This window comes from Oncorhynchus nerka, linkage group LG9a, assembly GCF_034236695.1.
Source record: "Oncorhynchus nerka isolate Pitt River linkage group LG9a, Oner_Uvic_2.0, whole genome shotgun sequence".
Classification (NCBI taxonomy): domain Eukaryota; kingdom Metazoa; phylum Chordata; class Actinopteri; order Salmoniformes; family Salmonidae; genus Oncorhynchus; species Oncorhynchus nerka.
Window position 1 is genome coordinate 32,936,822 of NC_088404.1, and position 12,642 is coordinate 32,949,463.

General features: G+C 42.3%; 1 protein-coding gene across 3 annotated transcripts in view; it reads right to left on the reverse strand.

Annotated features, from left to right (window-relative positions):
- Positions 1-493: 493 nt before the first annotated feature.
- The window catches only part of LOC115114965 (cadherin-related family member 5-like), a 34,870-nt gene continuing 22,721 nt past the window's right edge, over positions 494-12,642 (reverse strand). For 2 of the 3 annotated variants that reach the window (XM_029643423.2, XM_029643422.2), the window contains exons 3-17: positions 10,034-10,123; positions 7,396-7,598; positions 7,173-7,229; positions 6,929-7,021; positions 6,620-6,706; positions 6,385-6,495; positions 6,002-6,172; positions 5,830-5,920; positions 5,121-5,227; positions 4,703-4,903; positions 4,456-4,587; positions 4,282-4,360; positions 2,616-2,809; positions 2,471-2,491; positions 494-2,230 (exon numbers count right to left, since the gene is read on the reverse strand). In XM_029643423.2, coding sequence (XP_029499283.1) covers positions 1,127-2,230; positions 2,471-2,491; positions 2,616-2,809; positions 4,282-4,360; positions 4,456-4,587; positions 4,703-4,903; positions 5,121-5,227; positions 5,830-5,920; positions 6,002-6,172; positions 6,385-6,495; positions 6,620-6,706; positions 6,929-7,021; positions 7,173-7,229; positions 7,396-7,598; positions 10,034-10,123 — 2,741 coding nt within the window. In that variant the 3' untranslated portion in view covers positions 494-1,126. The remainder of the gene's footprint in view (positions 2,231-2,470; positions 2,492-2,615; positions 2,810-4,281; positions 4,361-4,455; positions 4,588-4,702; positions 4,904-5,120; positions 5,228-5,829; positions 5,921-6,001; positions 6,173-6,384; positions 6,496-6,619; positions 6,707-6,928; positions 7,022-7,172; positions 7,230-7,395; positions 7,599-10,033; positions 10,124-12,642) is intronic. The other variant, XM_029643424.2, reaches the window with a different exon arrangement.

Sequence of the window (12,642 nt, forward strand, 5' to 3'; positions counted from 1 at the left end):
ATACAGTTTTATATCTTTATGTTTGAAGCCTGAAATGTGACAAAAGGTCGCAAAGTTCAAGGGGGCCGAATACTTTGCAAGGCACTGTATTTGTGACCAACAGACGCATATCTGCATTCCCAGTCATGTGAAATCCATTTAGGGCCTAATGATTTTATTTCAATTAACTGATTTCCTTATATGAACTGTAACTCAGAAGTCTTTGAAATTGTTGCATGCGTTGCATATATGGATTTGACTGAGTATTTATCTGTCTCCCTCTGTGTGTGTGTGTGTGTGTGTGTGTGTGTGTGTGTGTGTGTGTGTGTGTGTATGTGTGTGTATGCATTTGTGTATGTGTGTGTGTGTGTGTGTTTATTAGTGTGGCTTGCAGACAACAGCAGGTTCATTCATAGAAATGTTATTTCTAAGGGTTTATTCCACACGGTATGGAATAATGTGTGTGTGTGTTAGTCTCCAGGGTATAAGAACCACAACTCCCATGAACCAGTGCTTCAGTCACATGATGGCTTTACTGATTTATACTGTAGAGACAGACTGAGACAGTTGATGTAACCTGCAGATTCTGGTCATCATATTTTACATCATGCTACACAGAAATACAGTAGAAGAACACACAATCCAAACAACAAAAATATTTGCTGAAGCAATTTCTCGTGACCATCATTCCAAATCCTGTGTTGTGGACATTGGAACTACGTGAGAAGCATGAAGTTCATGGCTAGCACGGAAGTAGGTAACATCTTATCACAGGGGTGTTTTTTGTCAAAACTAAATAAGAATGGTCAAAGGGGAGGACAGAAGTAGGCCTACACACAGTGTGCAGGAGTCCCTTAAACCATTTTAGAACAAAATAAGAACATCAACATCAACAAAAACACAGTAACACAAAAGACTCAAGTCAAAGGCCTTACAAGAGGAGTGTGGCCTATATCTCAGACACATGGCCTGTTGTGTTGTGTTTCACCTACACTTGCTTGAGGCAAATCAAGGGTGTTCCAATATCATCAGTGTACGTGTGTGTGTGTCTGTGTGTGTTTGTGCAAGCGTGTTTCAGAGTGTTCTTAAATGTTTGGCCTCAGTGACTAGAGAGTGTTGCAATAGAGTGTTGCTAGGTTACTGTTTATCACTCCTTTGATTGGCCCACTGATACTTCCTGCTCTGTATCACAGGGTTGAAATGATGGACTCCCCTGTTTCAAACTCTCCCCTTCGCTCTCTAATTTACCCCCCTTTCCTTCCATATCATCCCTGTCTCTCCCAGCCCTTTCCTTGTTTCCCTCCATCCAATCCCTCTCTCTCTCCACTCCTTCGCTGTTCCCAGTCCCCTCCTCCTCTCCACCACTGGCAGGGATCTCAGTCGTGATGTCATTGTCGTAGTCTGTTATCAGGAATGTGGGCTGTATGTGAGAATAGAGTCTCACCAGCTCTTCATCCTCATCATCATCACTGTTCCTGGTGGCCTCTTCATCCCCCAGGAAGCAGTCATCATCACCGATGGAGGCTGTCTCAGGGCTGTGGGTGGAGGGTCTGCGCTCCTCAGGGTACCCTGGATGTCCTACCTGCTCTGGGCAGGTGATGGTCAGTACAGGGGTATGTGTTTGCCCTGAGGTGGGTTTACGTGGGGGTGTCCCTACCCTGTCCTGCTCTGGACAGGGTGGAGTAAGTAAACGTGTGTGATTATATCCTGTACATTCAGGATTGTGTATCGGGTCTGGAGTAGGTGAGAAAGGGAGAGGTGTGGTAGGTGAGATAGGGGGGGGTGTGGGGTGAGGGGGTGAGTTGATCGGAGTGGGAGGAGGTAAAGGTGTGTGTACCTGCTGGTGGTTAGGTGAGGTAGGTGTCTCTTCTACCTGAGTGTGTGTACCTATTGGATCTGCAACAGGGGAGGGGTGTGTAGCTAAAGGCGAGTCTGTCTGATCCATGGTAGATGTAGGTGATGGGTGTAGGGGTGTACTAGAGCTGGAGTTGCCCAGGAGTTGAGTGGATGTCTTGAGTAGTTCAGGTGTGATGGTTGTAGCAGGTGTATGGGTGGAGTTGGCTAGTATAGGCTGGATGTAGGTTGTTGAGGGTGTAGCTATGGGTAAAGCGTTGAATGGAGAAGGGTCCGAGTCTGCAGGTGTGTAAATGCTCTGACCGCCCAGTAGCTTGGAGGTGGAGGTGGAGGTGCTTAGACCCTCCTTTTTGAACTTCACCTCATCAAGGACTGGCATGGGGCTACTGTGACTCACCTGGGGAGAAAAGACACAAATCGACATGGCTGACTGACTGTCTCACTGATACACTCTGTGATGTTAGCTTACTTGCTCCTTTGTCTATTAACACACACACACACACACACACACACACACACACACACACACACACACACACACACACACACACACACACACACACACACACACACACACACACACACACACACACACACACACACACACACACACACACACACACACACAGAGACTCACCAGTTGGAACCATTGTAATCTCTAGACCAGCAGGGTAGATCAAACAGAGAGACGCACAGGTCAGTGCACAGGACTAGAATGTCTAAATTTTAGAGGTTAAAAGTTAAAAGGGTAGCGGTCAGGGTGAAGTGTCAGTATATCTCACCACATTGGGGTGTTTTCCCTGTGCTATACAGCCCCTGTCCTCTGGGTCCTTCAGTCCTCTGTATGTCCGGAGGACATGCTGCAGTGCATACAGAGCGCAGCCTAACAGAGTCAGTCCCAGGATGACCACACCCATAGCCTTGCCTACTGCACAACTACCATGGAGACGCCCGTCCCCCAATGGGCCCTGAGGGACTGCACACACATATAGTACCTGTCAAAAGTTTGGACACACCTACTCATTCCAGGGTTTTTCATTATTTTTTTAACTATTTTCTATTTTGTAGAATAATAGTGAAGACATCAACACTATGAAATAACACATATGGAATCATGTAGTAACCAAAAAGCTTCATGAGCTAGTCACCTGGAATGCATTTAAATTAACAGGTGTGCCTTGTTAAAAGTTCATTTGTGGAATGTCTTTCCTTCTTAATGTATTTGAGCCAATCAGTTGTGTTGTGACAAGGTAGGGTTGGTATACAGAAGATAGCCCTATTTGGTAAAAGACCAAGTCCATATTATGGCAAGAACAGCTCAAATAAGCAAAGACAAACAACAGTCCATCATTACGTTAAGACAAAGGTCAGTCAATATGGAACATTTCAAGAACTTTGAAAGTTTATTCAAGTGCAGTCGCAAAAACCATCAAGCGCTATGATGAAACTGGCTCTTATGAAGATCGCCACAGGAAAGGAAGACCCAGAGTTACTTCTGCTGCAGAGGATAAGTTCATTAGAGTTACCATCCTCAGAAATTGCTGCCCAAATAAATGCTTCACAGACTTCAAGTAACACACACATCTCAACATCAACTTTTCAGAGGAGACTGTGTGAATCAGGCCTTCATGGTTGAATTGCTGCAAAGAAACCACTACTAAACGACACCAATAATAAGAAGAGACATGCTTGGGCCAAGAGACACGAGCAATGGACATTAGACCGGTGGAAATCTGTCCTTTGGTCTGATGACTCCAAATTTGAGATTTTTGGTTCCAACTGCCGTGTCTTTGCGAAACTCAGAGTAGGTGAACAGATGATCTCTGCATGTGTGGTTCCCACCGTGAAGCATGGAGGAGGAGGTGTGATGGTGTGGGGGTGCTTTGCTGGTGACACTGTCTGTGATTTATTTAGAATTCAAGGCACACTTAACCAGCATGGCTAGCACAGAATTCTGCAGCGATACGCCATCCCATCTGGATTTTGCTTAGTGGGACTATCATTTGTTTTTCAAAAGAACATCGACCTAACACATCCCAATGGTGTGTAAGGGTTATTTGACCAAGAAGGAGAGTGATGGAGTGCTGCATCAGATGACCTCGCCTCCACAATCACCCGACCTCAACCCAATTGAGATGGTTTGGGATGAGTTGGACCGCAGAGTGAAGGAAAAGCAGCCAACAAGTGCTCAGCATATGTGGGAACTCCTTCAAGACTGTTGGTAAAGGTAAAGCTGGTTGAGAGAATGCCAAGAGAGTGCAAAGCTGTCATCAAGCAATGGGTGGCTACTTTGAAGAATCTCAAATCTCAAATATATTTGGATTTGTTTTACACTTTTTTGGTTACTACATGATTCCAAATGTGTTATTTCACAGTTTTAATGTCTTCTTGACTATTAATTGTAATTGTGTGTGTGTGTGTGTGTGTATGTGTGTGCGGCTGTGTTACCTATTTGTCCTTCATACAGCACCTCCACCTTTATGAGAGCCGTGGCCATGTCACCTGACTCCAGATCCACAGCCACTACCTGCATGATATCATCATCATCATCATCATCACCAATTTAGCTTGTCCATCATTACGTTGTTCTCTCAAATACTGTTCTGTCCAATCAAAGCCCACCTTCAGACTGTGTTTCTGTGATGGCCGTAACTGATTGGTCCTGGCGATCAGAAGCCCCTCCTGTGTGATGTGGTAAAACTCTGTGTGATTGGACGAGGACCTCAGGGAGTAGTGCATCTTGGGATTAATCCCCTACCAATTAAGGGAAGAGAGAGTTGAAGTTACAGAATATTACACGATGCATAGTCCAGCTGTGTGTATGAGTGTGTGTGTGCGTGTGTGTGTGTGTGTGTGTTTGTATGCATACATCAGAGAAGTCCCTGTCCTGTATCTGTAGCAGCAGCACGGTGTTTCCGTAAGTGTTGACCAGTGAGGCAGGGCTGTTGCCTTCAGTGACAAAACCACGGTATTCGGCCCGACCAAACTGGGGAGGAAAGCGGTTGACAGCCACAACACGGATCACCACTGTGGCAACTGAGTACTTCCTAGGGTCATTCCTCTGGTACGCCTGAGGAGGGGGAGAGAGTTTTCAGTTATACAGAGTCTCTGTAGTCGTGTGTGTGTGTCTGTGTGTGTGTCTGTGTGTGTGTGTGTGTGTGTCTGTGTCTGTGTCTGTGTGTGTGTGTGTGTGTGTGTGTGTGTGTGTGTGTGTGTGTGTGTGTGTGTGTGTGTGTGTGTGTGTGTGTGTGTGTGTGTGTGTGTGTGTGTGTGTGTGTGTGTCTCACCATGACCCGTAGGCGTAGTGTGGGTGTCAGTAGTCTGTTCTCTACTTCTTTCATCAGACGCACCTCCCCTGTCACCTCATCCATCACAAAACGCCCATTATCAGCCCCTGACAACATATATTGTCAACAGTGTTGGGGAGTAGTGAACTACATGTAGTAGTAGTAATATAGCTACATTTTGCAGGAGCTTGGTGGTAGTTGAACTAAATCCAAATCTAGGTAGTGTTTTCAGTATTTAATAACTTTTTTTTGCCAAGTAGCAGTGTAGCTAACTACTGGAACTACACACATTGTTTTGCAAATATTTAATTACATTTGGGTGAAGTTGGCAATCATTTCCTTTATTGGCTTCAGACCTGCCTAATTCTCACTTACAACATCATTTTTGTGTTCAATAGGCTAAATTGCACATTCTGCTAACATATGACCCCAAAGTGATCTGTCCTTGCAATTTGTAGTCTGTGACATAACAGATTTACATATGATAATGTTTCATCAAGTAGTTTGGATGTAGTGAACTACTTTTTCAGAGTAACTTTAGTTAAGTAAACTATAATTTTCTTAAGAGTAGGTTTAGTTTAGCTTAACCTTTTCCAGTGTGAAGTAATTGGTAGCCTTGTAAACTATACTGTTTATAAACTCCCAATACTACGTTGCATTTCATTCTGAAGATAAACGATGGGGGTTTGTATGTGTGTGTGTGTTGTACCTGACAGAATGCTATAGCTGAGAGGTGAGCTGAGGCCTCTGTCTCCATCCACAGCATTGATCGGCCCAGGAGAGAAGTCCAGAAGAACGTCCTATAACAGGGACAACATTAACAGAATACATCAGTCCCTAACCCCTAACACCAACACCTAACCCTAACCCTGGGCAGTAACCTGTTCGCCTTCTGTGATGTTAACCGTGTAGACGGGGTTGCTGCAGACACGATTCGATTGGTCATTAGAGGGGGGCATGCACGGCAGGAATTGTGGGTACTGGTCATCTCCGTCCAAGATATTCACGGTCAGGATGGCACTAGTGTTGAACTTCTCCACAGTGTTCATCTCCTACACACACACACAAACACTCACACAGGCATACACACACACACACACAGACACAGACACACACACACACACACCGTATATCAGACTGAGATATTAGTTCCAGTCATACAATCTAATTGGTTAAAGGTGTGCATTATTCACAAAATATATCAAGCAGATGGTAGGCACAGCCAAGTTTTTCTGTAACTATAGGCTAGGTGCATTTAGGGTACCGAAGCATATATGGTGATCTTCAGTTGTGTTTTAGTCTCGTAGTCCAGAGGCTTGGCCAGTATCACCTCTCCACTGTTAGGGAGATCCACTCTGAAGTAGGCAGCATCAGGCTGGAACAGAGACCACACACACATACTGTACTCACTCATTTCAATGCAGAAGTATTTTTTATTTATTTGATACAGTAAGGAGATCTGGTATTTATTTAAGTATAAAACTTTATTGATACAGTACCGAGGTCTGGTCGATGGAGTACATTATGGTGTCGCCATCTGCATCTGTGGCCTGGACTGTAAACACCACTGTCTTCACCTCAGCCAGCTAGACATGGACATCAAGCAAAAATCGGCTTCAGTTGATGTCTGTCCTTGTGTGTGTGTGTGTGTGTGTGTGTGTGTGTGTGTGTGTGTGTGTGTGTGTGTGTGTGTGTGTGTGTGTGTGTGTGTGTGTGTGTGTGTGTGTGTGTGTGTGTGTGTGTGTGTGTATATGTGTGTACTGTATATGTGTGCGTACGTGAGCATGTATGTAGTGTAGCCTACTTACCTCACTGATGCTGCGAGGCTGTATGGTGCTCTCCACAAACTCAGGAGTGTTATCATTCTCATTCAGAATCTCCACCATGATCCTGTACTCACTCTGAAACACACACACACACACACACACACACACACACACACACACACACACACACACACACACACACACACACATTTAGAAGTTTTGGATCCATAGTAATATCACTTTGGTATAAAGGACAAATATATTTCCAGATATGTACAGTCTCTACCTGCACAGTGTCCTCCTCATAGCAGGTCAACGCTGCCATCAGAACTGGGCCCTGCACCTGAGACACACACACACACACACACACACACACACACACACACACACACACAACATATATAATGCTTCATATCTGCACATGACCCTGCTGAGTGTTGTTCTTTGAGTCAACTAAACCAAGACAGAAACCTGTCATCATTGTGACGAAGTTGTGATAACGTTTTTACCTCCCGGTCCAGAACTCTATCCAATGGGGCATTGAGTCTGATGCTCCGCCTTTCTAGGAAGAACCAATCAGCGTCCTCCCCAGTTAAGCTCCAGACAACATCATTGGCTGTCAGCTCAGTGTTGAGCTCAGCGATGAGTTCTCCTATCATGCTGTTCTCTTTGACCTTGGAAAACACATCATGGCCCTCCAGACATGGGTTCCCTGACAATCAGACAAGCTTGTGATTAGCAGAGTAGCCAATCAGACAAGCCTATGATTAGCAGAGTAGCCAATCAGACAAACAGTTTGATGTGATTGATTAGGATCCCCATGGCAACAGCTAGTCTTACATGACAAAAAAGAGATTACAGACAAATGTTTTTATAATTTCCATATATTTAAAAACATGAACATGTAGTGTGTGTGTGCATCTATTAGTTACACATACATGCCAGTACATACACACAACAAGTAGGTCACATGGGGGAGAGGCGATGTGCCGTGAGGTGTTGCTTTATTTGTGTTTTGAATCCAGGTTTGCTGTTCACTTGCGCTATATAAGATGGAAGTGAGTTCCATGCGCTCATGTCTCCTTGAATTTGGTATGGACCTGTGAACTGGGAAAATACCCCTGGTGGCATGTCTGATGTGGTAAGTGTATGTGTCAGTGCTGTGTGTAAGTTGATTATGAAAACAATTTGGAATTTCCAACACATGAATGTTTCTTATTAAAACCAGAAGTGACGCTGTCAGAATTTCCTCAACCCTTAGCCAAGGGAGACTGGCGTGCATAGTATTCATATAGCCCTCTGATTACAATGAAGAGCAAGAAGTACCGCTCTGTTCTGGGCCAGCTGCAGCTTAACTAGGTCTTTCTTTCCAGCACTTGACTACATGACTGGACAATAATCAAGATAAGATCAAATTAGAACCTACTGGACTTGCTTTGTGGAGAGTGATGTCAAAAAAGCAGAGCATCTCTTCATTACAGACGGACCTCTCCCCATCTGTACAACCATTGAATCTATATGTGTTGTGCATGACAGTTTACAATCTAATGTAACACCAAGTAATTTAGTCTCCTCAACTTGTTCAACAGCCACACCATTCATTACCATATTCAGCTGAGGTCTAGAACATAGGGAATTAATTGTACCAAATACAATGCTCTTACTTTTAGAGATGTTCAGAACCATTACTGGCAATCTATTCCAAAACTGACTGTAGCACTTGGTTAAGTGTTTCAGTGACTTCATTAGCTGTGGTTACTGATGCGTTATATATGGTTGAATCACCAACATACATGGACACACATGTTTTGTTTAATGCCAGTGGCAGGTCATTGGTAAAAATAGAAAATATGAGGGCCTAGAGAGCTGCCCTACGGTACACCACACTTTACATGTTTGATATTAGATAAGCTTCCATTAAAGAAAACCCTCTGAGTTCTAGTAGCTAGATAGCTCTGAATCCACAATATGGCAGAGTTTTTTTTCATTTAACCTTTATTTAACTAGGCAAGTCAGTTAAGAACAAATTCTTATTTACAATGACATCCTACCAGGGAACAGTGGGTTAACTGCCTTGTTCAGGGGCAGAATGACAGATCTTTACCTTGTCAGCTCGGGGATTCAATCCAGAAACCTTTTGGTTACTGGCCCAAAACTCTAACCACTAGGCTACCTGCCTAGTGGTAAGAGGTTGAAAAGCCATAACACATACGTTTTCTCAACAGGTTATGGTCAATAATATCAAAGGCTGTACTGAAATCTAACAGTACATCTCCCACAATCTCCTTATTATCAATTTATTTCAACCAATCATCATTTGTGTCAGTGCAGTACATGTTAAGTGCTCTTCTCTATAAGCATGCTGAAATTTGATCAAACACACATTTTCCCAACAGTTTGATGAGAGCTGGCAGCAAGCTGATAGGTCTGCTGTTAGAACCAGTAAAGGCCGCTTTACCACTCTTAAGTAGAGGAATGACTTTGGCTTCCCTCCAGGCCTGAGAACAAAGACTGTCCTCTAGGCTCAGATTAAAGATACAGTATGACAGATAAAAGTGTCTATAGACTCAGCTACCATCCTCATTAGCTTTCCATCTAAGTTGTCAATGCCAAGAGGTTTGTCATAATTGATCGATATTGATTTTTTTCACCTCTCCCTCAATAACTTTACAAAATTCAAAACTTACAATGCTTTTCTTTTATTAAATTATTAAAATAATTGCCAACATCCTATGGTTTTGTGATGAATAAGCCATCTGATTCGATGAAAGATGGAGTTTAATTAGTCTTTCTGCCCATAATTTAATTTAAAGTATATAATTGATCTTGGCTTCATAATACAGTTTATTCTTATTTTTGTTGAGTTTAGTCACATAATTTCTTAATTTGCAGTAAGTCAGCCAGTCAGATGTGCAGCCAGACAAGTTTTTGACTTGTTGAACCTTTTAGGAATAAGCCACACAGGGAACACAATTTCTACTGACAACAAACACATCGTTTAGGTATTTATAGGTTATTTCACATCATAGATTTAAATCAATAAAAAGAGACATTCTGGCAAAGCAATAATGACACACAGATCTACAGCAAGGGAGAAGCTTAGCGGAACGATGAGTGCATTTGCCATAAACATATGCCGGTACTTACAATTTTCTCCTCTCACAGTTTGGTCTAAACCAGGGTCACCACTCCCATCCTCCAAAGACACGCCATCTTCTACAATGGTAAAGAGATGCCCTGAACAAACCAAAACAGTCAACCTCTATACACAGCTTAATTGGAAACTCCGCCCTTAATTAATTACGACGTGGAACACTTGCTGCTGGCATGCCAGCCGACATCAACAAAATACTACAAATGACAAAAGTCGAAAGTTTACATACACCTTAGCCAAATACATTTAATCTCAGTTTTTCACATTTCCTGACATTTAATCCAAGTAAAAGTTCCCTGTTTTAGGTCAGTTAGGATCACCAGTTTATTTTAAGAATGTGAAATGTCAGAATAATAGTAGAGAGCATGATTTTTTAAAGCTTTTTTTATTTCTTTCATCACATTCCCAGTGGGTCAAAAGTTTACATACACTCAATTAGTATTTGGTAGCTTTGCCTTTAAATTGTTTAACTTGAGTCAAACATTTCGGGTAGCCTTCCACAAGCTTACCACAATACGTTGGGTGAATTTTGGCCCATTCCTCCTGACAGAGCTGGTGTAACTGAGTCAGGTTTGTAGGCCTCCTTGCTCGCACACACTTTTTCAGTTCTGCCCACAAATTTTCTATAGAATTGAGGTCAGGGCTTTGTGATGGCCACTCCAATACCTTGACTTTGTTATCCTTAAGACATTTTGCCACAACTTTGGAAGAATGCTTGGTGTCATTGTCCATTTGGAAGACCCATTTTTGATCACGCTTTAACTTCCTGACTGATGTCTTGAGATGTTGCTTCAATATATCCACATACTTTTCCTTGCTCATGATGACATCTATTTTATGAAGTGTACCAGTCCCTCCTGCAGCAAAGCACCCCCACAACATGATGCTGCCACCCCTGTGCTTCACGGTTGGGATGGTGTTCTTCGGCTTGCAAGCCTCTCTTTTTCCTCCAAACATAACGATGGTCATTATGGCCAAACAGTTCTATTTTTATTTCATCAGACAAGAGGACATTTCTCCAAAAGGTTTTTTATAGCGGTTTTGGAGCACTTTCAGTTTATGTCGATATAGGACTCGTTTTACTGTGGATATAGATACTTTTGTACTTGTTTCCTCCAGCATCTTCACAAGGTCCTTTGCTGTTGTTCTGGGATTGATTTGCACCTTTCGCACCAAAGTACGTTCATCTCTAGGAGACAGAATGCGTCTCCTTCCTGAGCGGTATGATGGCTGCGTGGCCCCATGGTGTTTATACTTGCATACTATTGTTCGTACAGATAAACGTGGTACCTTCAGGCGTTTGGAAATTGCTCCCAAAGATGAACCAGACTTGTGGAGGTCTAGCATTTGTTTTTCTGGGGTCTTGGCTAATTTCTTTTGATTTTCCCATGATGTCAAGCAAAGAGGCACTGGGTTTGAAGGTAGACCTTGAAATGCATCCACAGGCACACCTCCAATTGACTCAAATTATGTCAATTAGCCTCAGAAGCTTCTAAAGCCATGGCATCATTTTCTGGAATTAAAGGCACAGTCAACTAAGTGTGTGTAAACTTCTGACCCACTGGAATTGTGATACAGTGAATTATAAGTGAAATCATCTGTCTGTAAACAACTGTTGGAAAAATTACTTGTGTCATGCACAAATAGATGTCCTAACTAACTTGCCAAAACTATAGTTTGTTAACCAGAAATTTGTGGAGTGGTTGAAAAACGAGTTTTAATGACTCAAACATAAGTGTATGTAAACTTCCGACTTCAACTGTACTATATAATTCTGTAGTAAACTGTAGTATATTGTAGAATCCTATACTCCATGTTGTAGTATACCTTGATTGTGTAGTGCTTGCTTTATGTTTTTGTGTACTGGAGAATACTATACTACACACTGTAGTATCCCTCGATCATGTAGTGCTTACTGTATGTTGTAGTGATTTTATATGTACTGCATGTCCTCCCCTAATAAGGTTGCCAGGGAAACGACATATTTATAATTGTTTGTTTTATTTATCTGTGTCAAATAAGCAAGCCTAATCCTATAACTTTAATAAACTGATCTTGTTCTTTATATCTGCCTGTGTATTGTTTCCCTTTAATCGGCCTAGAACCTGCATCTAACATTTAATGTTACAATTGTTATAAAAATGTAATGTTATTCATGTTAATGTTACAATTGTAATAAAAATGTATATATTTTTGAAAGGTATTGTCTGGTCCGTTGCATTGCTCAGAACTGACCCAACTCAATAGGTGGCCTGTCACGAACCTGTGTGTCTTATGTTCTGATTCAGTTGTTCCTCTCGTTAAACAGTAACTGGCATAGTCTGGTAGTTGTGCCATTTTAGCTAACCCTAGTCAGCAGGTGTTACTACAATATACTACAGTCGAGGGTGCAAAACACTATGTTGACTAATACAGAGAAGTCTGCAAAAACACAACAGTGAATATTATAGTATACTATAGCCATGTCCTCAAAAACATTACAGTGAAGACTACACTAAAGTCAGCAAAAACACTACAGTGAATAATATAGTATACTATAGCCATGTCCTCAAAAACACTACAGTGAATAATATAGTATACTATAGCCATGTCCTCAAAAACA